Consider the following 25,642-nt stretch of genomic DNA (forward strand, 5'->3'; position numbering starts at 1 on the left):
ATTTGGTCGATGTTCCATTGGCATTTGCAAAGCGCGATTCCGACAGAAACAGCAGCAGCAGTGGCAGATGAATAAAGAGACCCCAACTCAACCACTTTACACCGAAAACACTCGCAATTTCGCAGAAAAATACCGAACAGCCAGAGAATACGCAACAAATAGGAAAGCGAAAACTTTTTATGTATTTATTTTAGAACTTGGTGCGTCTGTTTTTGCAGTTTTTATTTTTCTTACTCTCATTTTCTTTATTACCGCCTTTTGCCCAATTTTTTTCTTCTTCTTCATCTTCTTCGTTTTGGCCAACTCTCTCTCTCTCCTTCTCTCTTATTCTCTACCGTATGGTGTCGCAAGAATATACATACAAACGGATATCTACTAGGATGAATGAAATGCGATTGCTGCTGAATTTGGTTTAGATATAGAAACGGAATATATGTATATGATGATTTCAAGTGCGGGGATCAATATGGTATTGCACGCGATACGGCACGCAGAAAAAAAAACTTTTTCAAACGCGTGTCAAATTCACGAGCAGATAATAAATCTTAACTTTTAATTTTTCAACGCGCCTTTTCTCATTTCAAATGCTCTCAAAAGGATCTTTTTCTCTATCATTCCCGTTTCTCGCCACCACTACCACCGCCGCTGATAGATGAAAAATAATATTCCTGTTCAATATTAAAAAAATGAAGAACGAGCGGAGAAAAAAGCACAAAGAAAGAGAGAGAGAGAGGGGGGGAGAAACTGCTCACGATTATTTCCGTGTAGCGTTTCTTTTTTTGCATTATTATTTGTTCTCTCTCTAAACGATTCTTAACCATTCAATTTTTCTTGCTTTATTTTGCATTGTTCAAGTACTCGCAGTGCTCATTCAACATAATTCGATCGGAAAGAGATAGAACAAGAAGCAGAAAAAAAGCAGCGAGAGGATGATGATGTGAGCGGACGAAGCGCAGGCTGAGGGAGCAAGAAAATGAAGTAGTTGGAGTTGAAGCCATTGTGACTCCTTTGCTTAAAACATACTATCTGACACGAGCAGCCAGCAATAGAGTGAGGAAGAGAGAGAGAGAGAGGAAGAGAGAGAGAGAGAGTTTGTGTTCATTTACCACGAGGCTGCAAAACTCAAAAGGAATAGACAAAAGTGAGGAAAAACCTAAGAAAAGAATATCGATTTTGCAGTTTCTTCATGCCCCGGTCACAGTGCACACTATTACACACATACACAGTACACACACATTTATTATGCACACAGAAGCAAACGTGAAAAATTAATCGCTTTTGGATAGCTAGCGAATGAAATGTAATTCTTCATTTTCTATCTCTCTATTGACGTAAACGAACTGAATTCGCCGCGATGCACTCTATTCAGAACAAAAATATCTTCACCGCATTCAAGAGAGAAACGAGATGTGTTTTCCGACGAACGAAAAAAAAGAAAGACGAGGAAAGCAGAGCAAAAACCATTTGCTCGTATTCGTTGGCAAAACTCAAGACAATCACACCGACAGCAAATGCTCACATTGCATTTGCAAGTTGAAGATGAAAAACCGAAGCCATCACCACTGCCGTTGCCATAGCTGTTGCTATTGCCGCTGCCACACCATCGCCATCAATATCTGTGGCGAGTAAATTAAGCTATTTCATTGAACCAAAATGAAATATAGTCAAACAGAGTAAAGCATGCCTTCACGAGATACCACGGAAATGTAGGCACTCGACTGAGTCAAGTTAGTAATCACGCGAGAAGAGGAAAAGAATACATAAATGCAATTGATGTGCACACATACATCACGATAGATTGAGACAGAGAAAGAGAAAGAGAGAAGAAAAACACCGAATCTGCAATATAGTTGAATGTAAATTTCCTCCTGTTAATTACATCTTCTCAAGTTTTGCAAGCTTCATTTGTATTTCTTTTCCGCATAAAGACCCTCCAGCCGCTGGCAAACACTATGAGGCGTGTAAAATAAGTTCACTGTTTGCTTTGCTCATTCATTATTTGTATCATTCGCGCACATATTTGAAACTTCTTCATTTTGTTTTATTTTTCTTTTTTTTCAAGTTCCCCCTTCGCCACCGCACACGTCTTTCCGTTCATAAAACGAACGGTTTCAAGTGTAAAATAACAACAGAATCAAACAGTTATTAATACTAATCTAATAACGAAAATACGGTGCATTAAATGAAAAATTGAACGAAATCAAATGAAACGGAAAATCAAATAGTTGAATAAACAGAAGGAAAAACGAAACAAAATAAAATATAAAACGAATGCCGAGGAGCTGACAAACAAATTGCCACCATAATATTTACATTGCACGACAACTTCACATTAAAATTGATCAAACGTGCACATAACCGTGTTATTATCAGAATATAATTATTTAATATAAACACACATAGTGCCTGTTTGTTGTGTATAGGGCGCTTAATCCGCGCTTTATTCAATTCAACGCTGATTCCATCTGTAGCGTGCACTGGTATTAAGCATTTTGTTCGAATTTTTGTTCACTGTCGTAAAAAAAAACCTCACAATTGAATGAAATAAAAAAAATCCAGAAAAAAAAACTATAAAGAAGGTAGACAGAATTGCTTCACAAGTAAACACTTAGTACCCACTTCATTCACGAGGCGAATAAGATTATTCTATATTTTCACGAATGGCTTTCGAAAAAATGTGGTCATTTGTGATTTTGGTTGCGGTAGTCTTGTGGACCTCAAGGAGTTTACACAAGGAGATGTCAGAGTTGAAAGTTGTCGAAATATTCTCGAGAAATAAAAATTGAAGAGGGCTTCAATTCATTATGAATTTTTGTTTTCCTTGCAAGGCACTCAAAATAAATTATGATTATCTCTTGAAAACTCAATGGTTTCTGACCACTATAATTTCTGTTTCATTATACGAAACATTCAAACGAAAAAAAGACGAATCTATTCACCGAATAAAAAGAAAAACAAAATTCTGCTCAACTCCAAATTGAATTTATTTCACTACAAATACTATACATGTCAACTTACCGTATTGATTTGGAATAACATCAGGGTCAGTTTCGTCACCATCAGGTGGCTCTTGATCACTAATGAGCTGATGATGTCGCGAATCATTGTTAACACTGGTGCAATTGTTGATCATTGGTGTTGAAACGCCACACGATGGCACCGTTACCGTTCGTGTATGCTGCTGTGTTGCCTCCAATTGACAATCGGCTGGCACGACTGGCAGCTGGGTATGTTTTGCTGATTTGATATTCTCTTCGGCATTTCTGAAATTAAAAACAATAAATTAATGCGATCGTTTTCAATCGAAACAAATATGTTTTTCTTCTGAGGGTCAATTACATTCTATTTATATTTTCGGGAATGTCAATCAATTCGTAATTTATTCACTCGACAAAATTAAATTCAAACATAGCACCCGTCAATTAGAGACGGAATGAAGTGAAGAGAAATGAAGTAAGACGAAAGTGATTACATTTCAATTAGGTGTAGGTATAATTTCCTCTTTGTCACTGAATGCTTTTAATTGACCTCTTTTTTTTAAATTGATGAGAATGATGTCTGTACATATACAAATTGTATCACCCACAAATGGAATGGAATTGGTATATTGGTCAACATCTAAATTGCCCCCATACACTAAATAGAATTGGTGTTTCCATTTGACATTATGTTTAACTTGATTCATTCATATCGAGGCGAACAAAGAGAAGAAAAAAAATAGAAACTCAAACCAAAAATCTGGGGCCACTTTGAAAGTAAATTGAGATTCAAATTCAAGTCTTACCTGTTCGACTGTCGTCGATAGATTGCTCCCAAGACGATACATACAACAGCAAATAAAATGGCAGCTGTTAAAGTTAGGCCAGCAAGAATTGGTGATATGGGAATATTTGATAGGTTCGATTGCCCTAAATGAAGGAAAAAAGAGAAAAGAGACAAGAAAAAATATAGTAATCTATTTATGTACAAACGAATACAATCGCAAAATGTTGATGCAAAGCTTTTGATTTGTGCCATTTTGGTTCATTCTGTTCCATTTTCATTGAATTATTCACGAATCACATCGACAACGGTCGATTGCTATTTTGGCGATTTAATAATATAGCTTGTCATGTTGGAGCTATAATGGACATTTGTTTGTGCTGCTGCTCATTTCATTCATTTCATTCTGTTGGACAATTAATTATAGGCAAATCAATTTTCGCTGATTTTATTTTTAACGAAGCAATTGACAAGTTCTTCAACCGTTAATCAAAATCACCATATATGCATGTATAAATGTGTATGCATTTATTTCCCGCTGCGATTGAAACCACCACAACCACCAGTCGTGCGGAGCGGTTGATTGCTTTTATGTGAACGCGAAAGGTGTCTTTTTTTTTAGTTGCATAACGTTTTCGGTAAATTACTAGTATCTTTATATTCCGACCATCGGATTTTAGCATTTTAAAGCGCTAAATTCGCTGCTTCATCCCCCTCTCGCCTCTCATTGTGTGAGTCTCACGTTTTACCTTTCTATCTTTTGCTCTTGGGTCTTGCGTGCGCGCTTTTCACCATTTCAAAAATTATCCATTTCGAATGAAAGCCATATTCTTTTGGTGGTACCTTTCGACAACCATATAAATAGTATTTTGATATAAAAAGTAATATGCCGTTTTTATGCTGTAGCTCAGTGGCATGAGTGAATGAGCGAGCGAGTGAATGTGGGAAGAGTGAAAGAAGGTACGCTTAGACGGGCTTGTGCCCGACCCGTACAGCGCATTTATTTATTTATTCTAACAGAGTTATTCAGTACCATGTCTACATGTTATTGTGCAATGAGTGAATTATTTTTTATAACGGCAATTATTTATACCAACACATCGACAATTTTTGGGACGGATTCCGACCGTCTCGGCATTTTGTTTGTGTGGGTGCATGTGTGTGTGTGTGTGTATATATTTACATATGAAGGCAAATCCGGTCGTAAAATATCCATGTAAAACTAAACGCAGAGGAAGCATACACACACTGCAACAACATAATTCGGTTCTGAATTACGGCAAGTGAGCGCAGAAAAGAGAGAGAGAGAGAGAGAGAGAGAGAGAGAGAGAGAGAGAGAGAGAGAGAGAGCGAAAAGAGTTAGGGGCTGTCGAAAGGTGCACAGCGCACACGAAATGTGGCAAAACAATTTCATTGCTTATCAACGTTGTGGCCATCATTATCATCATCATCATCATCATTTTGCTTTCGATGTTGATGTTGTTATGGAATATTCATGTAAATACATCGGCAGTTTGCCATCATCCATTTCACTTTAGTTTGGCGAATTTTCATTCGTATCCATCAGATAGACGGATGAGTGAGCGAGTGAGAGAGAAAGTATGTGTACAAAGTAAAATATGCTAATGGAAAACAACGGGATAGAGCGATAATGGAAATGACAGCAACAAAAACGCGAACAAAAGCTTAACAGATGTAAAGACGAATGGAAAAAGAACCGGGAAGAAAAACTGAAGAAGAAGACAAAAAGTACAACGCCAAAAAGCTACAGTTTACGACTCATGTAAAGTAAGTAAGAATAGCCAATTGGCATATAAAAATCATTTCGGTAGATTCGCCGCATTTTATGTGTTGACTTTCGAGAAAGGGTTATGTATGTATGCGCACGAGTCCATGTGATGAGCACTCCGCGTTTTCCTCTTCCATTCGTGCGTTCGCTGCAAAACCATTTTCGACCGTTCTTTAAATCATTTTTACCTATCCTCTCCGCATGTATTTTATCAACGACGGTGACGGCAACGACTTTTACAATGTGATTTTAGCGCTGGCGAAAAGATATTTACGTAGAAATTTTAAATTGAATTAAGTTATAGTTTGATACGTGTATCGTATACGCTCGCTCAGCGTGCCATCAACTTTATTTGCACATTGTTTTTTTTTATTCATTCATTCATTCGCTGTGTATGGATGACAATCACTCCCACAGAAATACACATACACCATGCAACGGGCGAAAAAGACGATCGAATCGCTGTTTCAACATCGGATGTAATTCATGGCGAACAGCCACACTATGTTGATTAAATTTTCCATGAGAAAAATCGGTAGTATTCAAATATCGATTGAAGTGCGGAAGTTCAGGTCATTTCGAAGGAAGAAAACAGTACTTAGACTTGGGTTTTCTTGCATTTTTAACGTATAAAATATTCATGTTCCTGGTTACTCATTTTTGCGAAATTCATTTTACGGTTATATATTCAAAGTAATCCGTTTTACCGCTCATTTGATAATTACGAAGACTTTGAACAACGATAAATAAAATAAAATACTGATCCAATAACATTTTTACAACAACAACATAAGACGCAGCATTGAACCAAAGTGAAGCTTTTGAAACTGGTCACCATTTAAATATTAAATGTCTTTTTAAGGTGGCATTCATTCAATTCGTAGTTGTCATTCTAGATGGAACGGTAATCAAGCTGTGTGTGTGACACCAACTTAATTTCAATTCAATGAATAACCTGGAAATATGACTACTGTGCTGTTTCCTCGCCCCTCTAGAAAATGCGTTTCCTTAGTCGTGATGGTCGATTTGTGTTAATTAAAGTATATAGTATTACATTGTGTTTGGGTATCTCTTATTTCAATAATCAACTTTCATTCATTGAACGACGTATATTGTCGCAGTGGAGTGCGACACATCCAGGCGGTCGCACTGATTACACCAGCGAACGTAATCAAATAAAATCCCAATTTTGGAATACAGTAAAGCAAATGACATATGAAAAATGGTTTGTCTGAGCTTCAATGGCATAACAATGTGTATTTTTCGGTGGAAATGAGAAATGATGATGGTGATTAAATGTAGAGAGTGGGAGAGAATGGTTTGGGCTATTGATTCATAACTTACCTGTATATTTGGCTACACCCTTGAATGTAATATCATCAATTATGGTCGGCTCTGAACGTCCTTTTGCATTTACGGCAAATAAAATGATGCGATAAGAGCTTCCTGGTTCAAGATTATCAATGTAGAACGCAACAGGCGAACGCTGAAAAGTTTTATAAAACAAAAAAGAAGATATTTCGGTTAGATTTCCGTCCATGATACAATTGCACCGCTTATATAGTACAGGAAAAAAAAAGGTAAGTAAAACGAAGACAAAATTGAAATGGGAATTTGTTTTGTAGGGCAGCACAACATTACGAAATTGAAATGCCTGCGAATAAGTAATTGAACTAATTCCCGATATACAAATCCATTGCTACATTCGAAGCTAACTGGCTACTATGGAGTCGCACAAGATGGATTGAGCGTTAAAATTTGAAACAAATTGGAACTGGTTTCATCAAACGATTTGATTGAAGTAAAAGCATTTGCAAACAATTCATTTGATATTTTCAATTGAAAAATGAGTGTTTGTGCCTCGTGTGAAACATTTACGAAATTGATGATTTAAGCGTTGGATTTGCGCACTTAAAGTGATGGGCATATTTGGGCATATTGTCCATTTAAATCGGTAAAATATACACGACATAGTAATTGAACTATAATCGGCAATATTCAAATTCAACGGATTTATGGTGTTTAGATTTGGAGCGTAATCACAATGGAAAATCGTGGGTCGATAGATTGGATATCTATTGCAAAATAAACGATTCATTTTATCGAATTTCCATCAGCTTCAGTAGCAACAAAGTGTTTTTAATTTTGATGTATTCATATAATAAACGCAATAAAGCTTATCGTTTATGCGACAATCTTGAAGCCTTGCGGCGGATGTTCCGTTGTAAAACGACGTAATTTCTCGGTATGTGCATGTGTGTGTGCGTGTGCGTGTGCATGTGCGTGTGCTTGTGATATCGTTGATGTTGTTGTTGTTTTCGGTGGTGGTAATGTTGCCCGTTTGTGTATGGCAATTTCCCGTTCTCTCGTTACCATTCGGGGCTTAGCTATGTTAATCATTTGCACATAGACTAGGCCATTTATATAACGGGCGGCTCTTTGTCATTCCATTGACAAAATATATGGTGGTATTGTATGCGTGTATTATTGCTCGAAGTTCATATACACAACCAAATGGTATACATTTATTAATTCAATAATTGTATAATAGCAATATTTAAAGCCTCTTAGCCATTTTAAATCCAATGCCATCGAACGTTTGCACACAATATATTCTGGTGTGGTGTGTGTGTGTGTGTGTGTATGTATGTATTAGAGTTTGAAGCATTCAAAATGTGTCTACCAACCAACCTCGGTCTTCCTGACATTCTGTCCTAGCTATGATGGAATTTAAACGCTCTGGGCAAAACTATGTTAAGCCAAATGATATCAAAATCCGAAGACTACTAAGCAATTCAAATTCGAATCATGAAATCAGGACCAAACGATCGGAAGTAGAAAACTGCTTTGAAAGTATCTATGCAAACGATAACCCATAAATGAGTCCACACATTTGTTTGCATTTTCTGGACAGAGTCTTCATAAGTCGCATTTTACCATATGGAATCAAGTAATCGACGATTAAAATATGTAAACTGCTTGCGAGCTTGATTTCAAATTTGCCAACTTGAATGTGTGTACAATGTACGTGCACAGACGCAATATTGCAATGCAGTGTCAACAGATCTATCATTTCAGTACTTGTCAGTCTTGAACGAACTCTTCTGCAGAGCGTGTATATTTTTTCTTCTAAATTAACATTTCGAATCACAATCCCTATGATGAGGAAGTGCTGAGACTTTTTCTCGAATAAATTGGAGGAAATGTCAACGTTTCCCGGTCATGTGGTGATAGTACAGCGTACAATATACGTTATACACTGTACATATCACATGGTGAATGCTTTACAAATATGCAAATACATATCAAATAATTTATTTAGATAAATATACCAAAGACCTCATTCACTGTGACTGTGTCACTCACTGTCTTTGGACAATCACTGTTACAAAATTGTACAATTCAAATCGAACGCGAGAGACGGCGGTGCATTGTTGTTTCGTTTAGGATGATTGGATGGGCGATCATGTGTGTTCGAGATGGAATTTTCTATGCGGGGGATCGAAAACCATTTCCATTATAATCCGACAGTAAATTGTAATTGAATATAATAATGATTGTCGTCAATGTGGCTGGACTGATGTTAAATCTCCATAAATGCAAAAGAATTTACGGAGGAAAATGTTCACACAAAATCGTATAAATGCATTGCTATTTCGACGGAAGATGTCTAAATGTTCACTTGCTGGCAGACTGTGTCGCATAGCACTCAACTGCGACAACATTTTTTCTCGGTTTGAATTACTTTGATGCACTGAAATCGGTTGATGGATTGCTTTTGTGCACACGATACACCGTATAGGGAAGGTAAAACATGGTGATCATGTTCCACTTTTCAATACGTTGTTTTTATTCATTTTTGCCATGATTCTTTCTCTCTCTCTCTCTCTCTCTCTCTCTCTGTATGTATATATATGTTGTTCTGCTTTTTCTTCCGCTTCAATCTTCATTTAAGGGAATTTTCTAGTGTCTGCACCGCTTCTAAGTGCGGTTAAAACTGAATTATTTAAAGCAAGTGCAAAGTTTTAATAGAACTTTTAAGTACTATTTCAATTTGAAGCGGTATAACCGTCCCGATTCTTTTGAGCTCCGAACGAATTATCCATGTTGGGTGTTGTGCTGGTGCACAAACACACACACACATATATACAGTATGGTGCATCCAATTCCGTTGTACACAATCAAACGCACAACACCATTACCACCACCACCATCACCACCACCGGTAAAGAAATGGATTTACAACGCAGTCACAACATATTATACAGGGAAACGGTGCTGAAAAGCGAGTGAGAGAATACGAAACAGAAACAAAAAGCGTGTGTATCACACAGATCACCGCACTCACCTGTAAACTTAAGTTTCTAGCCAGTCTTAATGCTGGCATCTCAACTAATTCCAACAGAAATTGTTGTGGTAAACCACCATCGAAACCTGGTTCGCATTCCACTTGTAGCGAATCGCTAGACTGATTTGACACGGAACAGTTCTGCAATGGGAACGGCCGACCTGAAAATACAAATATATAGGATAATTAGATGCGAAAGCAATATGGTTAAAAAAAAAGAACGAGACATCCTGCGTAAAGTGAAAACTAACGACAATAAAGTAGAGGCTGGTTAGGGGAAAAAATTAAGCGATAAATTAAATATAGACGTTGTCAGTGTCATTGTTTTGTGGGAACTAGAGGTAACTTTTATGTCGATAACATTAAAATAAATGGAACCTTTTTTTTGGCCGGAAAGATTCTTCTCTTTCCCATTCACTTTCACATCGCTATGCAAAAATGAATGGGACATATCTGGTGAAATTAAATTACGGCGACGACCTCAAATTGAGGAGGGAAAATTTAACGAGAAAAAGTTGTAAAACGAATTATGTGCGATAAAAAAAAATCCACACGACAAACGCACCAAATACGCACACACGCATATACCCATACCGAGGACCATTCGTTCAGACATCGTTCATTTCAAATGGCCACAAACGCATACCAACCACTCTTCTCTCGCATCTCGCCTCACTTGTGCGTTTTAATCATTTCGTAATTTTTTCTAAATTTATTAACTTTATTTCCTAGATTGTGTGCCCACGCGTTCCCATTTATGTCTACTTCTTGACATTCCTCATACTGCTATGCCATCCAATATGCGTTTCTCCTCCACCACCGTCGTCGTTGTCGTCGCCAAGCAATGGAAAACGTACTACCATGAACCGTATTTTTCAAAGTTTCGGCATGTAAAATAAACTCTATTATAATAAACATTTCATTCACATTTTTTCTTCTGTAAGCGCACGCTCTTTTTCTCTCTCACTCTCACCCACTCTTTACTTATAAGACACCGTAATGAGATCCTGAATCAACAACCGTGCATTTTTCATCGTTGACTTTATGTCCGCCGAATAATGAACTCTCCTTTTCCGTAGTAAGACACAAACCATTGCGAAATAACAAGAACCGAGAACCAACACACAACCTCCTCCTGGTTTGCGTTACACGCGCACAGAAGCAATCCGGAGTGAGTGATTGAGAGCGGGAGAGAGAGTGAGCAAAAAAAATATTCTAAATACTTTTGTAGATAGGGCGAAATTACACAAACAACAAAAGCGGCAAATAAAAATGACGGAAAATGGAACGAAGTTATGAAAAGGGAAAAGATGAAGTGGAAGAAAGGATCACAACAAAAGTGGAAAAAAATGAAAGGCTTTTGAATTTCATAACACAAGAGGCAAAGTAAAAGGAAGAAGAGGAAAAAAAAAACAATTTTTTTCTTCCTTCACTCGCAAACTCACATACAAACGCTCACACAAATTGAAGAAACGACCGTAACGGTATATTTATCCACCATTCTGCATTCACCTTACGACAGCCGCCATATGTAGAGCCGTTCGAGGCTCTTGATATTTTTCAACGTTCAACCATTACTGTCTCGCACGTTTGTAATTTTCCTTATTATGTCACTACATAAAAACATTGCAACAGGCCCAAAATAACATGCCGCACGACGAAGATAGAGAGAAGGAGCAAGAGCTAGAAAAGTGAGCGAATAAGAGTGAATGGATTCTAAGTAGTCTAAAAAGTAGAAAAGCTTACGAAAGCCGAGTCGAGTGTGTATTTGTATGTACAGCGGGAACGGTGTAAGTGGCCGAAAATAAACTATGCATGGCATAATGAAAGATAATAATAAATGCGAATACTTAGAGGAGTACCAGCGGTGCCCGTGTGCACTTTATAGAGCAATATAAATACAATTTTGTTGTACAAGAAAATGCTGCTGTCGGTTGTGTATACCGGCAAATACGTTCGAAAATGCCACACATCGCCAATGAACGACGAAGTTCAGAAACTTGTTCCGTTCCGAGCACACCGACACCGACACCAACAATGGCAACAGCACAACCCCAGACCGAATCGGTGCGGAAGTGAGACCCGATCAGGAGAACGAGAGAGAAAAATAATAATAGCAACAGAAACAACAATAACAACAATAACAACCGAGTGCAAACAACAGGCCCATTGCATGTACAAATCGCAAAGACATTTCCAAGTTATTCCATTTTGCTGTTTTGGCTCGTAAGCATCAGTGTATCGAAGCGAATTGTAACATTCTTGCTGACGTCGTGTGTCTGTGGTTGTGTCTGCGTGTGAACACATATGTGTTTGTGTGTGTGTGTGAGAGAGAGAGAGAGAGAGAGAGAGAGAGACGGTTTCAAAATGCTTCATTCAAAATTCTCATTATCGGACTCGTGTTTTCTCTCGCACAATATCTCGGGAATACAAACAATATTCAAATGCTGCTATTGCACACGTATATTCGCATTTGCACAAAAGGCAACGGCACATAATGAAGGCGAGCGAAAAAGATGAAAATTTCGATAATTTATGGTTAGTTAAGTTAACATGTGTGCTCAACAATCAAAATCTACGTTTTTCTTGTAGTTTATAAAGAGTTTCTCAAGCGCCAAGATTTGCCCCATGCTCAAGACCTGTATATGTTAGTGCATTGTGCTTTTGCCATTTGTTTTGGCTATGCTATACTTACCTTTTGTTTGCATCGCGTTCAAAAAACTGAGACAGGGCATAATGAATACACTACGACAACTGGTAGAAAACATAATACTGCGGTCGGCAAAGTTTCATCTTTCGCACATACTTATGCAGTGTATATAGACCACATACACACACACACACACACACAAAACACTATATGCGATGAAACACTATTTCAAAGACGATGAAACACGCTCAACAAACAACGAACTTCCTAACAAAATACAACAATCAGACCGAAAACAACTGTATGACACCTCTAATCAACTGCCTTTTTTCACTCAGTCACAAGTTCCCTCTCATTTTTGACTGCAACTAAAGCACTCTGTAAAAGGGTACACATTCAGCGGGATGTAAAAATTATATCTTAAAATGAATTCCATAGAAATAAGTTCACAAATTTGATCTCAATTTTGTTTATGAGAAACATAAACTCTCAAGAGCATATCAATCGGGGCTGGAATTCTAAGTCATTCCACCAAAATCGTTCGGAATTATTTTTTTTCGTACATAAGACCATATTGGAGTGAAAGAGAGCGATTCCACTATTTTTCAGCGAGCCACCGGAATTATTCCGATAACTTAAGGAAGAGTGGATTGTGTGAGGAATAATTCAGGTGGCACGCTGAAAAATAGTGGAATCTCTCTCTTTCACTCCAATATGGTCTTATGTACGAAAATAATAATTTCGAACGATTTTGGTGGAATGACTACTACTTCCAGCCCGGAAGAAAAAGTAAAACGCATGAAAAATCATTCCGAATGACAAAATAAGCTTATCTACATTCTTTTTGTTGTTGTTGCTGGAACATAGCCAACCGTATTTGTCAGAAACTCGAATAAAATCATCACCATTTCAACTACTGAATCATCTATGAGGGAGATTTCTATTTATTTTGTCGAAGCGTAGATCGTGAAATGCAATTCAAATTGGATATAAAACGAAACATATTAAATAAACGTAGCGAAACGAGGTAGAAAGGAAGCAACGACAAAAAATACTGCTGATTAAACTGAATTGGACGTATAATTTACCTGCAGCAACAATTTGAAATATGCACGGCGATTTCTGCAGCCCGATTGCATTGCGTCCCCAACAAGATATCGTACCATAATCTAGGTCATTGGTTGGTGTATAATTTAAACGTGAAAATCCCGTCTGTAATCATAGCATTAAGGAGAAAAGAGAGAAAGAGAAATGAAATCATAAGACGTGACAAAATATTGCAAGAATTTATACAGAAAACTGAACAAGAATCTTGTTCGTTTCAAATTTGCACTGTAAATATATAATTTTTTTTTTCATCCCTTTTCTTTTCTCGTTGATAATGAAATAAAATACAAAAAGGAAAGAGACGATAGGTCAAACCTCGCTTGAATGCAGTCTTGCTGGAAGATCCGTTGGTTCGCCGGATGAATTGAATGTCCAATGGAATGAGTCGGCTGGTGGTGAAGCGTCAACTTCACATTTTAGTGTGAGTGTTTCGTGCTTAAGTGCGCCCAACAACTCTTCGTGAGTTGAACCACAAACCGGTGCATCTGCAATGATGAAAATAAAAAGAACAAGATGAAAATATAGGTAAAGTAACGTGAAAATGTCGAAAGTAAAGTGAACGACTGAGCGAGAAAATGCATGAGAAATGGTACGAACGATAGCGAAATGCAATAGCGAAAAGAGAAAATATAAGTTGAACTTTCTTTTAATATTTGATAAAATGTAATGGAAAATTTTTCTATTAATTCACAAGTAAGCGATCAAAAGAAATTTGGAAGCAATAAATAATAATTGCAATGCAGACTTGAATATTGAAACTTCGTTTTCTGGAGAGCATTTCAAGTGTGTCTGCGAATAAATATATAGACATTTCGTTAGTTGTTACATGCCAGTTAATAAATTGTTCGCGAAATATCTACCCAATACGAAAAATTAGTGTGTGTGTGTGTGTGTGTGTGTGTGAGAGAGAAAAACACACACTGTTGAGAGATGAAAAAGTTTGCTCTAAAACAAGCAAAACAATTCCCATTCGTCCGCATGCTCACACTCTTTCTATCTCTCTCTCTCTTTCTCTTTTCGTCGCATTTTCATTTTGTGTGGAACACTTGGGCTCGTTATGCTTATGGTTTGGCCCGTTCGGAAAAGTCGGAACTTATGACAAAAAGTGAATCATGGCAAAGAAAACTTTTTTCCGTTATGTTGATTTATAGAAGGTGAAACAAAGTCCACGAAAATCACACAAAAATCTTTCTGAATCCTATTAAATATTTAATTACATTTACGTACAAATATGCGGGCAAAAATGTTTTACTTAAGAAAATGAATAATCAAGTGAGCAGTATTATACACACATATACAGTACATTTATACTTTCTTTTTTTGGTTGGACAAGTTTTTCAAGTTGCCGTTCATTTTCAACCGACTAAACGAAAGGCGGCCTATAGTAACCCCCTCTCCCCCATTATTCTATTTGCAGTAGTGCTGCTGCTTTGCTGCAGTGTCGGTCGAACCGAAGAATACCGAATAATACTGCAATGGTCTATGCTTTTAACCAACCACTTTTTTGGACCAGAAATTTATATTCCCCGTATTTAAATTAATGTCATCGGCTTCGAAATATAGATTCTTTGTGGCTATAATTTTGCGTCTTTCAAACAGATGAACGAATTTGAAACGAGGTGAAAATTCGACACAATATTCACAGTCTCTACTGGAAGCAGCTCCTAGTGTGTGCCCATGGAAAAATGGTAATGTTGCTGCTACTGCGACGACATCGAACAACGTCTATGTGATTTGTTATGTGAAGCGGACAAACCGAAAATTGCCATTTTATTTCCATTGTAATGGCATCACCACTTAATACTTTGGAAATTGTCGCATGTACTGTCAAAGACTCTTAAAAGACTTAAAACTGCAGTTTTGGTGGAACAATCGACCGTAAAACAGTAATTTGATGTGCAAAAATAAATCAACAAGATTGTATTTCATCGTGTGCGAGGCACCATTTGATAAACACTCTCTGTCTTGCAATCCGTAGTGCTGTGTATGCGGCACGGAGAGAGAGTGAGCACTTTTTAATGGTTACCACTGTAATTTCACTCTCATTTTTGGGAGCACAAAATGAGTGAAGGTTCCAACATTCGGCAACGATGTCATTATTGCAGTCATTTATGCAGCAGACTCATATAGCTGAAAAGCTCACTATACACTGTACAGTGTACAGGCTCATGCACGCAAACTAGCACTTCACTGGCGCAAAAGTAGCATTCGCCATAGCAATGGCTCCAGCATTTTATAGATGAACGAAAACCACAGATTTCTGATATTGTTCCTGTTTAAAATATATGTGATGTTGTACCATGGAGTGTGATTTGCTTGAAAATTCCAATCAAAACCGGAAATAGCATGCGCTAGAGAGCGTTAAGCGCATTATTACCTCACAGTACTTAGTTTACAACAATGCAGTTCATTTTGTATTTCCTCGCATACACACATTACTCTCCATTCCCTCTCGCCGAGCCTGAAACCAACGGTTGAACCCCTTTTTTCGCACTCGGATTAGCAAATCACCGTAATAAATTCCATATTTCCAACATGATTGAAACAATTTGAGTGGCTCATTGAAATTACATGACATTCTAAGATTGATATGCATCCAAATTATCCGCTCTCTCTCTCTCTCTCTCTCTCTCTCTCTCTCTCTATCTCCCAGCGGAATGCGAACAGAGGAAAAGATTTAATAATTTCTCTGGCAAAAATTGCAGAGCGATTCGAAGGAAAATGGAGGCGAACATGTTCAAATAGTTGATTTCATCGAATAACGTTTTGTTGGTTAAGCAATCATGTTGCCATGTTTGAATGGGAATTTTTGCTCCGCAGAGTGCAATCGAATTCTAATCAAAGACTACGAAATGTCGATGAAAAATGTGTACAATTGCGAAGTCAAGACGGATAAGAATGTTCCCATAGCAGCCCCCATCCCTCCCGAATAGCAACGATTTTCATTCTTTTTTTCCTCTTGCGTTCCACCCCATGGATCGAATTGTATGGAAATAGCAATTGATACAGTGTGATATATTGTTCGAACAAGCCGTCTCGCCTCAAGATTCGGGACGTTATCGCACATTGTATCACACTATCTCACTGCCACTTTCACACAGTTTGATCCCGGCAAGAAAAAAAATGCCATATCGTGCTTTCGCACTTTTCGAGAGATTTTTTATCGACTTTTTTTGCTTCCTTTTTCTCTTTGTGTGTGTATGTGTCTCTCAGACATAACCATGCATTTATCGACTGTATTAGCTGAATACTAAATGCCCAGCACATGTTGAACGGTGGGTCCACATTGCCACTGAGAGCACACACACACATACACATATGCAAACGAAGTGAAATGTTACAAATGTGCAATCTTTAAAACACTTCACATATTCCACGAATATTGTTACGTTTAACATAGTAATTTGAGATTGTCGATGAGATGCATATTTATTACGGTGCTCGTGATTGCCATTCCACAGCGAATCTACATTGTCCACATTCCACGCATATTTTGTCGATAAAATTGAAGCAATGTAGTCTGTTGCCAAATCGAATTCATTGCCAGTCATTGCGATGGGATGGCGTGTGCGAAAGAGTCGCATAGAGGATTCTCTCTCTTTCTCTCTCTCTCTCTCTTCGTTCATTCTGTCGAATTTCAATCGTTTGCCATATTTACGGGGAGAACATATTCACGGATTTGTCAATTCATTTTTCACGTTTCTACTGATTGTACTGAACTCTCTGCTCTCAAAATCGAATGAACTAAGGTAGAAAAAGGCATAAAGATGAGAAATCTCATTCCGACGACTGACTGACTGACTGACTGTATACATCGATATATTTGTGTATGAGTATGAAAAAAGAAATGCAATTTATTTTTTTATTTTTTTCATTTTTCATTCGTTCACAACAAAAGATTCAAAAGCGAGACCATATGTACGTTTGTTAACTTGCTACTTACATCGAACACGTAATGTGACTGGATTGCTGGTTCCTTTTCCTTCGGTATTTGCAGCGAGACATGTGTAATCACCTGCCGATGCTCTTGTCACACTTTGAAGCACAAGAGATTGATCTGTTAATATTATTCCAGCTGTAACATTCTGATGCAATTCGACGCCCTGTGTGTGTATCCATTTTGCCACCGTATGATTTCGCATGAAAAAGAGAAGAGAAAAAGAAGAAAATAAGAAAAATGTAGTATGAGAGAGAGAGAGAGAGAGAGAGAGAGAGAGAGAGTCAGGCACACGTTATATGTATTACTTGCTTATCATGATATAAAATGGGATAAATTGAGAACAATGTTGGTTTCAGATAAAAATAAAATAAAACGAAACAACAAAATTGGAATGGAGGGGCCCCGCAACAGGAGAGTGAGTGAGTGAGAGAGAGCCAAAAGGATGGCTCAACGCTATAAAAGATAAAAGCAAACATTATGGTATGTGTTAAGGGATATAAAACGAGATTGAATAAAATATGTTCTATTCATTGCTATTTTTCTCCCTTTTTTACGATGAAAACCAATTGCACAAAACTAGCGAAACGGATCGTAGTGCGATTGTATCTGTTTATCAAAATTTATTTCGCTTCAGCATCGATTTTTATTCTCTTGCTGCTGTTGCTGCTGCTACTGATGGTGGCGGTGGTGATGGTGGTTGTAGTTGCTTCTTAGAAAATTTTCGCATGTCATAGTGCAGAGTGTACCAGCAGCCAATGTCCAAACTTCAGATTCAAGAGATCCCTTCATCTCTCGAAAACTCAAACTTTTGAATAACTGCAATGATCTGTACTTTTCAATGAACTAAGCTTCATCGATAAATTAACTAACGTTACGATGTAGAAAAAGAAAGACATATAAATGCTGTGCTGTTCGATGGTCGTTTCGCGTTACACACATAACAGTATATCATTGCGTTGCATAGCCAGAACGACGAAATAAATTGTGTTGCGATTGCATGTCAGTGCAATTGTTACTCTTGCAAATAAAACATCTATAATTTTATGTACGGTTGGAAAACGGAGAGCGCTCACGCGGGGCATCAAATGAAATCATCAATTGCACAACAGACATACGCAGAGATTGGGAGTACATGAGAGTGAGAGAGGCATATCGCGTGAAATATTGAAATCATTGAAAGAAATGGCATAAGCGCACCCGCTCATTCACATTAAATCGAAACGATAATGGATTTTTTGTGACATCATCGTCAACCACTACCATCAGTTTTGCAAATTTGTCTAGCATGAAATGAACAAATTGATTTATCAAAAGGAGCGCGTGCAAAGAGGAAAAAAACAGACAACATCAAATACATGTACGCCGAATAGCCGGAGATAAGAGACAAGAAGAATCGGTGACGAAGGGAGAAAATGTTAGATCCACCATCCCCACCCGTCAATTACACGCATTCTCCTATACCGATATACAGAAAATCAGGAAAAAGGAGTGGAATCAACAGCAATCGAAGAATGAGTTACATACAGCAACACTTAAAAGCACAACTATAAATTTTCTTATGGAAAACACAAAACATGGATCCCCAATAAGATTTGCTGAATCGGCCAGGAAGTCGAAGCGAAGGCCAATTTGAGCGAAACAACAACAACAAACAGAATGGCATCACTTGGTTTTGTTCGCACAATCGAGCGCATAGATAGAAAAATTTACCGAAGCGTTTGTGTTGGCGCGCTCGCGCGCACTCCGATACAAGGCGCTCTCGTTTTACTTTTTTTCTTTCTTATTCTACTTCTTTTTTATTAGCTATAAATATTCCTTTTTCCATCGATTTATCGCTCGTTTGGCATGTATGAGCTCATACATTTTTAGCACTACATGAAATGTAGAGCTACTAATCTGCTTTTTTTCGTAATACTTTTTGAGTGATGAAACAAATTATGGTGAATTTGAATTTTATGCTCATATTATTCATTTAATTCAAACCAAAGGCAGTATATTTCAAAAAAGAAATAAAACCAAGATCTTGTAATTCATTTTGCAAATAAATATATTACTTCAAAGTGACTTTGATGAAATACATTTCATGTAGTGCGCCAAAAAATAGTTTGTTGTGAAACAACAAAATAGATTAAGTAACTAAAAATTCAAGAGCGGAGCGAAGCGAAGCTTTTTCTCGTTTGCTCTTCATCGTTCGCAAACAGAGGCGTCACGGAGAGCGATTTCAAGAAAAATATGGTGCTGAATGAAAACATTGGAACACAGTGGAATACATACACACATTTCGGTTTATATTGGGCACTTTACACACCATGTTATATGCTTGAATTGAATTGGCTCCACGAGTCGTTCGACTTCTTTCTCTAAATGTAAAATAGCAATAATGACGTCTTTGTTGTTTTTTTCTTGCTTCATTTTTCCTCAGATTCTTCTCATTTTTTTCAGCTTCTTTTCATTTGAGCGTAGTTGCTGTGCCTCTATTCCGAATTGTTTTATATTATTCGATTTCACATGACGAATCGTGTAACCACACACAAGTGCCGTGTGTGATCGTTTGTTCATATTATTGAAATAAAACTAGTTTGTGTTGCCAATTTGTTTCATTTCTTCTTTCCGCTCACTCACTCACTCTCTCTCTCTCTCTCTCTCTCTCTCTCTCTCTCTCTCTATCTCTATCTCTATCTCTATCTCTCTCTGTGTGTCTGGTGTGTGTTCCAAGTTTCTAGTAGTTGTTGTTGCTGTTGTTTCTTCGTCTCTTTTACTTTGGTGCTGCGCGTTGTTTTGTCTTTGCAAACCATCGAATGGAACAGGACAAATGTGAGACGACACAATGACATATGAGCAAATGGGGGAATATAAAAGAAATATTCTATCATAAACGAAGTACGTTGAATGTATATATACGCAAAAGCAAGCTACACAGCTCCTTGTCACGGCGAAAAAACGGGCGAGTATAGAGACGAACACACGTCGGAAGTAGAAAGAACAAAGAAACGAGAGAAAAGCATCATTCTTACAAAAATATTGAACGAACATTTTGATTTTCTTTTTTGCAGCAGCGTCGCGAAAAAGGGAAACAACGGCGTGCGATAAAAAAGGAAAGATAGGATGAAAAAAAAAACAACTTGATATCGTGGAAGCCATTTATTTGTCGATTTATTTGATTGTTGCTTCTTCATTGTGTATTCGATTTCTCTTGTCATTTCGGTCGTTTTTCCGACTACTATATACGTGTGCCAAGACATATTTAGCAACAATGTTGTGTATGTTTGCAGCATCGAGACTCGACTCGTTGAGTTCACTTCATGCATGGCTTGTCAATGCGTACGATATGGAAGACAGGAGACTTTTATGACTGCATTTCATGGTGTCCGGGTGTACACGACGCAAACGGCATTCACGCGAATTCATTGATGGCCAAAGTGTGAGCCGAACCGTGAAACAGATGCACATTCCCAATAAATGACGGACAAATTGAGTTGTTCAGTCGTTTATTTTAATGAATATTGTGGCTGACATAGATAGACAAGAAAAAAAAGACGACAACAGATTTTTTATGTCGTCCCTCACTCTCTGCGCGGTTGTAAAACATCAACTTTACGATTTTCAAGCACTTTTACCGTCTATAAGTTCAGAACAGAACGGAACGAAAGATGACAGCTTGTTTAACACGAATTTAAACAAAAAAAACCCGATGTTTTCCTTGCTACTTTAACCTGATTTCTCAAGGAATCGTTCTATTATTTTGACAAGTTGTGGAATTATATTATGCTGCACGAAACAGAACGGATATGTTATCCCTCATTATTTTTGACTGAAATTAAAACTCCGAACAAAACCGAAAATATAATAATACTACTTGAACGATACGAGAGAGTGTGTGTGTGTGTCAGGCTGATTATCTCCGATATCACTATCCATCGTAATTTCGATCCCGTGTATAGCACCGACGAAAGAGTGCGGCCTCAATGTTGAATCATGTGAATTGTTCATATTTAATTAACGCCTATCTTATTACATCGCAACACATTGATATCGGCAATTGAATATCTCTTGCCGGGTATCGGATCTTGGATGTGAAACAACAACAATAACAGCGCGGCGAGAACATACACAAAAAATCAAAAAGCCTTTCAACAAAAGCTATCACTCCCACACTTGGCGCGTGCGTCTGTGTGAAAACAAAAAGCCTCGGTTCTCACTCACGTTCCCTTAACCGAGCTAATTTATATTCTTGGTGTAGGGGCTTCCATTTGAAATGCTGAAATAAATGTATATTTGGTGTGTGTGTGTGTGTAGAAAGAAAAAAAGCTATTACTTACATCATGATACCACGCCATTTTGTATGGTTTCGGGTTCGATCGTACGGTGCATTCAAAATAAACGCCATCGCCTTCTTTAATATCATCCGGGTTAAGTGACGGTCCCATTTTCAACGTTACCACTGGCATATCTGATAAGAAAACACAATGAAACAAAACGATGAGAGATGAGTAGACAAACCAATGAATGAATGAATGAACGAACGACCGAATAAGGATTGAACGGTGAATTGTGCGAGCGAAAGAATGAAAGGAAGAGAACGGAGCAAAAAAGGCGTTTTCATTCGATGTTAAACTGTAAACAACATTGCCGCTGATTTACTGTCAATAATGAGAAATTAACCCTTTGATCAGTATTTAACACACGAAAAGGCATCACCATTTTGACATTTATCTGGCGGATAAAATAAATGTCATTTGTCCGCCCGCTAGCTCTCTTCCTCTTCTATCGTTTTGTTCTCTTTCCTTGTCACAGATTGTGTTTGTAGATGTCAAATAAAAGCGATGAAGACAATGAAATTGATCAATGCTTCAGTCGACAACAAAAGCAAACAGCAGACATTTGTGCTATTTGTCAGCCGAAAGCTATCAACCGAAAGCGAACGAACTGCGTTTGTAACTGTGATTTGATTGTATGCATGGAACGCACGTCCGATAGAACAGATAACTTCGACTTTAAGTAGATGACAATCTTGATGAGAGAATGAACGGTTGTGTGCGTGTGTATCACATTGTATCACACAATACCGTACAATTATACTGCATTCGGACGGGCAATGAGCGATGTTCTCCCGAAAGGTTAGTATTAAATTTACATTTAAGAGCAATTGACAAGGTTCAACTGACTTTCTGTTTCATTAAAAATCAAATATACACAAAACGAATGACCGTAATAAAGTGTAAAAGCATTCAAGTCCAAGTGTCTATTTTTTCTCTCTTTCCCGTTTTTTTTTTGCTTTATGTGCCATTCTTTCGCATTGGAAAAAAGAAAAGCACACAACATTTCGAGTGCTGGAGGATTCCGAGAACGTTAAGGCAAAGAGGAAAATAAAAAAAAACAGTTAATCGCGCGAATGTTCAATGGCAAATATATATGTGCCGTACGCAAAGTATTCGTTTTGTAATTTTAGACGAAGGAGACGAAAATGGAAGAAACCCCGGAAATCGAATTCAATATATAGGCAGATATTTCAGTTAATTAATTAGGAATAATATCCGGTTTGAATCCCACATCGAAACAAGCGGTCGATTCGACTGACCTGAGCACATTTACACACTTTTCACAAATGGAATTGAACGGAAAATGTGTTTTTGCATCGTAAATTAGTTCTTCTTTCGTTTATATCGCATTCGCCCAATTCCGACTGTGGCATGCCATGTTCTATTTGATTTTCAACAATTTTCCCCATCGAATTTTCAATTTATTCAACTTTTCCAAAGATGCCGTCAAAATCATCGGACGGAAGTTCAAAAATCGAAATAATAAGCGGTGAAAATAATTGTCATGTCGGGATTTGTTTTGCTGTATTTTGAATTTTAGGCAAAAAAAGGACTCTTTCAACGCGTTGTTTATATAAATACTCATTAATCTCGTTCGAAAACCATCTTCCAAAACATTTTATCCGCAATAAATTTACGTCGGAAGAATGTGAAGAACAAGAGGCAAAAGGAATAGAAGAAATAAAATCGCGCGAAGAATGAAGAAGAAAAACCAAAGTCGGAATACATTACAATCCTATCGAAATTTTCATGGTAAAATGCACAGGATGCGCGCTCGCCAAACCAAACCGAACCAAATAGATTGTGGTTTATTTTTCTGCTTTGTTTTTCTCTTCTCTGAAAGGAATACAGAAAAAATTCAAGTAAGTGGTTGGCTAAAACGAAGTGAGATCGAGCAACAACAACAAAAATACGACGTATATGTCATTAACGTTGGAAGTATGCGCTGCTCGAATTAGGTGAAGTTAGTTTGTTTGGGGCCAATGCATCCACTTGACGTTGCGTCGTATCACTGTTTTTTTTTTGCTCATTAGAAGTAGATAGTTAGATTAGTACAGAGAGAAAGGGTGGTTTGGAGGTATGAACACCAATACAATCGAAATATTGCAACTGGAACACTATTTCTCAAATGTTCAACCATCTGTAAATCAAATGCAATGATTGCATGAGTTATTCTTCTTTATTTATACGGTGATGCAATTCATTGTACCGTTACGCAATTCGCAATGGCAAAGTGAATTCCGTTATTCATTCTTCTTTAGACAATTCATCGTTTCTCGTTATTGTTATCCGCGTTATATTCGTCATGGTCCTTTTTATGTATCTGCTTCCATCCCTTTGCACCAAAATTATGAGACGAAATTTATCACGAAAAATTCACTTTTGGTGCATATATTTTTAATGAAACGGCAATGAAATTTCAACCAAAAATGAATGTCACATGCATTTGCGGTATAGCAACAAAACGCGAAGCGCTGAGACGAACAAAAGTACCAATTAATGCTACCACACACAAGCACAAAATGCTTTATGCATACATAACTGTGTGGCTGTCGAAGTATTAAATTCATTATGAAAATGAATTTTGTTTTGTCTGACGATGAGAACGAATGGATTACATTTCAGATTGCTTTTAGTACATTTTCCCATTTTTGTTGTATTCTTTCTCTCTATCTTTTCCTCGCATTCATTGTCTATACACACACACACTCTCTCTCCGCTCTCTCCGCTCTTTCTTTTCTACTTTTCTTTCGCTCCTTTAAGAATTGCATTCATCGTATTCTGCATCATTTGCTTTGAATTTGCATGATATTTTTCGATCAAAAATGAGATGAAAAGCATTCGTACAACTTCATTTCTCTCTCTCTTTCTCTGTCTGTGTATGTAAAGCAATTAGTATTCCTGCGAATATGAATCGAGCTTCAAATAAAAGCTGATATTTGGTGATGACTGGCCGTGAAATCCTCTTATCTTTTGTTCTGCATGCGGCATGCCGTACAATTCATTCCAATTTATCTTGTATCACAGAATGAAAAAAAGTACAAGTGTTTCATATCGACTTCCAGTTGTTTGGGGGATTATTTGTAGTTCCATTATGCATATTTCGAATAGTTCATATCACATAGATGCCGTATGTATTGCACACTCCTACTCACACAGCGCAATACAGAATATGGCACCAAAAGGCATTGTCCATGGCTTTCGTTTCGATTAATTGAAAACAAAACAGGAGAAGAAAAAAAGAAAGAGTGTGGAAATTGAACTTCATTAGGGATTGGTTGTTCAATGACACGGCAAAAGATATACTCAACTCAAATGAATTGGAAACGAAATTGATTGCGCATTATGTTCGAAAGAGGACAATATCGATCGCATGAATTATTACTGAAATTGGAAACTACTCAATTACTCTCGTTGAATTGACAAATACCTCGACATTCTCACTCTCTTCGGTCGTGGTCGTCGTCATTGTGTTCTTGTACACGAAACGGCTCATATCATTTTGGTATTATAAATGCATTTTAATTTCACCTATTGTCAAAGTATCGTTTCCACTTCCGTTTGTTTGCTGACATGGAATTGAATGAGATTGTTTTGCAATATGAAATTGCCATTTTGTCGAGCTGCTAGTTTTTTGTCGCTTTCCTTTTGAAATTGTAGCTTGCCACTTTCGATGGGAATTTGAAATTTTCATTGGATTTTTTACGGGCTGCAATTGAAGCAATTC

At 37.4% G+C, this 25,642-nt stretch overlaps 1 protein-coding gene across 1 annotated transcript in view; it reads right to left on the reverse strand.

Moving 5' to 3' along the window:
• Window positions 1-25,642, reverse strand: part of LOC129579367 (neural cell adhesion molecule 2) — a 296,337-nt gene that overhangs the window by 11,659 nt on the left and 259,036 nt on the right. Inside the window, exons 10-17 of the mRNA XM_055469409.1 lie at window positions 21,916-22,046; window positions 17,600-17,759; window positions 13,972-14,141; window positions 13,638-13,761; window positions 9,900-10,060; window positions 6,896-7,037; window positions 3,785-3,908; window positions 3,019-3,263 (exon numbers count right to left, since the gene is read on the reverse strand). Coding sequence (XP_055325384.1) covers window positions 3,019-3,263; window positions 3,785-3,908; window positions 6,896-7,037; window positions 9,900-10,060; window positions 13,638-13,761; window positions 13,972-14,141; window positions 17,600-17,759; window positions 21,916-22,046 — 1,257 coding nt within the window. The remainder of the gene's footprint in view (window positions 1-3,018; window positions 3,264-3,784; window positions 3,909-6,895; window positions 7,038-9,899; window positions 10,061-13,637; window positions 13,762-13,971; window positions 14,142-17,599; window positions 17,760-21,915; window positions 22,047-25,642) is intronic.

This window comes from Sitodiplosis mosellana, unplaced genomic scaffold (genome assembly GCF_009176505.1).
Source record: "Sitodiplosis mosellana isolate CC-2019 unplaced genomic scaffold, AAFC_SMos_1.0 Smas_scaffold_6226, whole genome shotgun sequence".
Taxonomy (NCBI): Eukaryota; Metazoa; Arthropoda; class Insecta; order Diptera; family Cecidomyiidae; genus Sitodiplosis; species Sitodiplosis mosellana.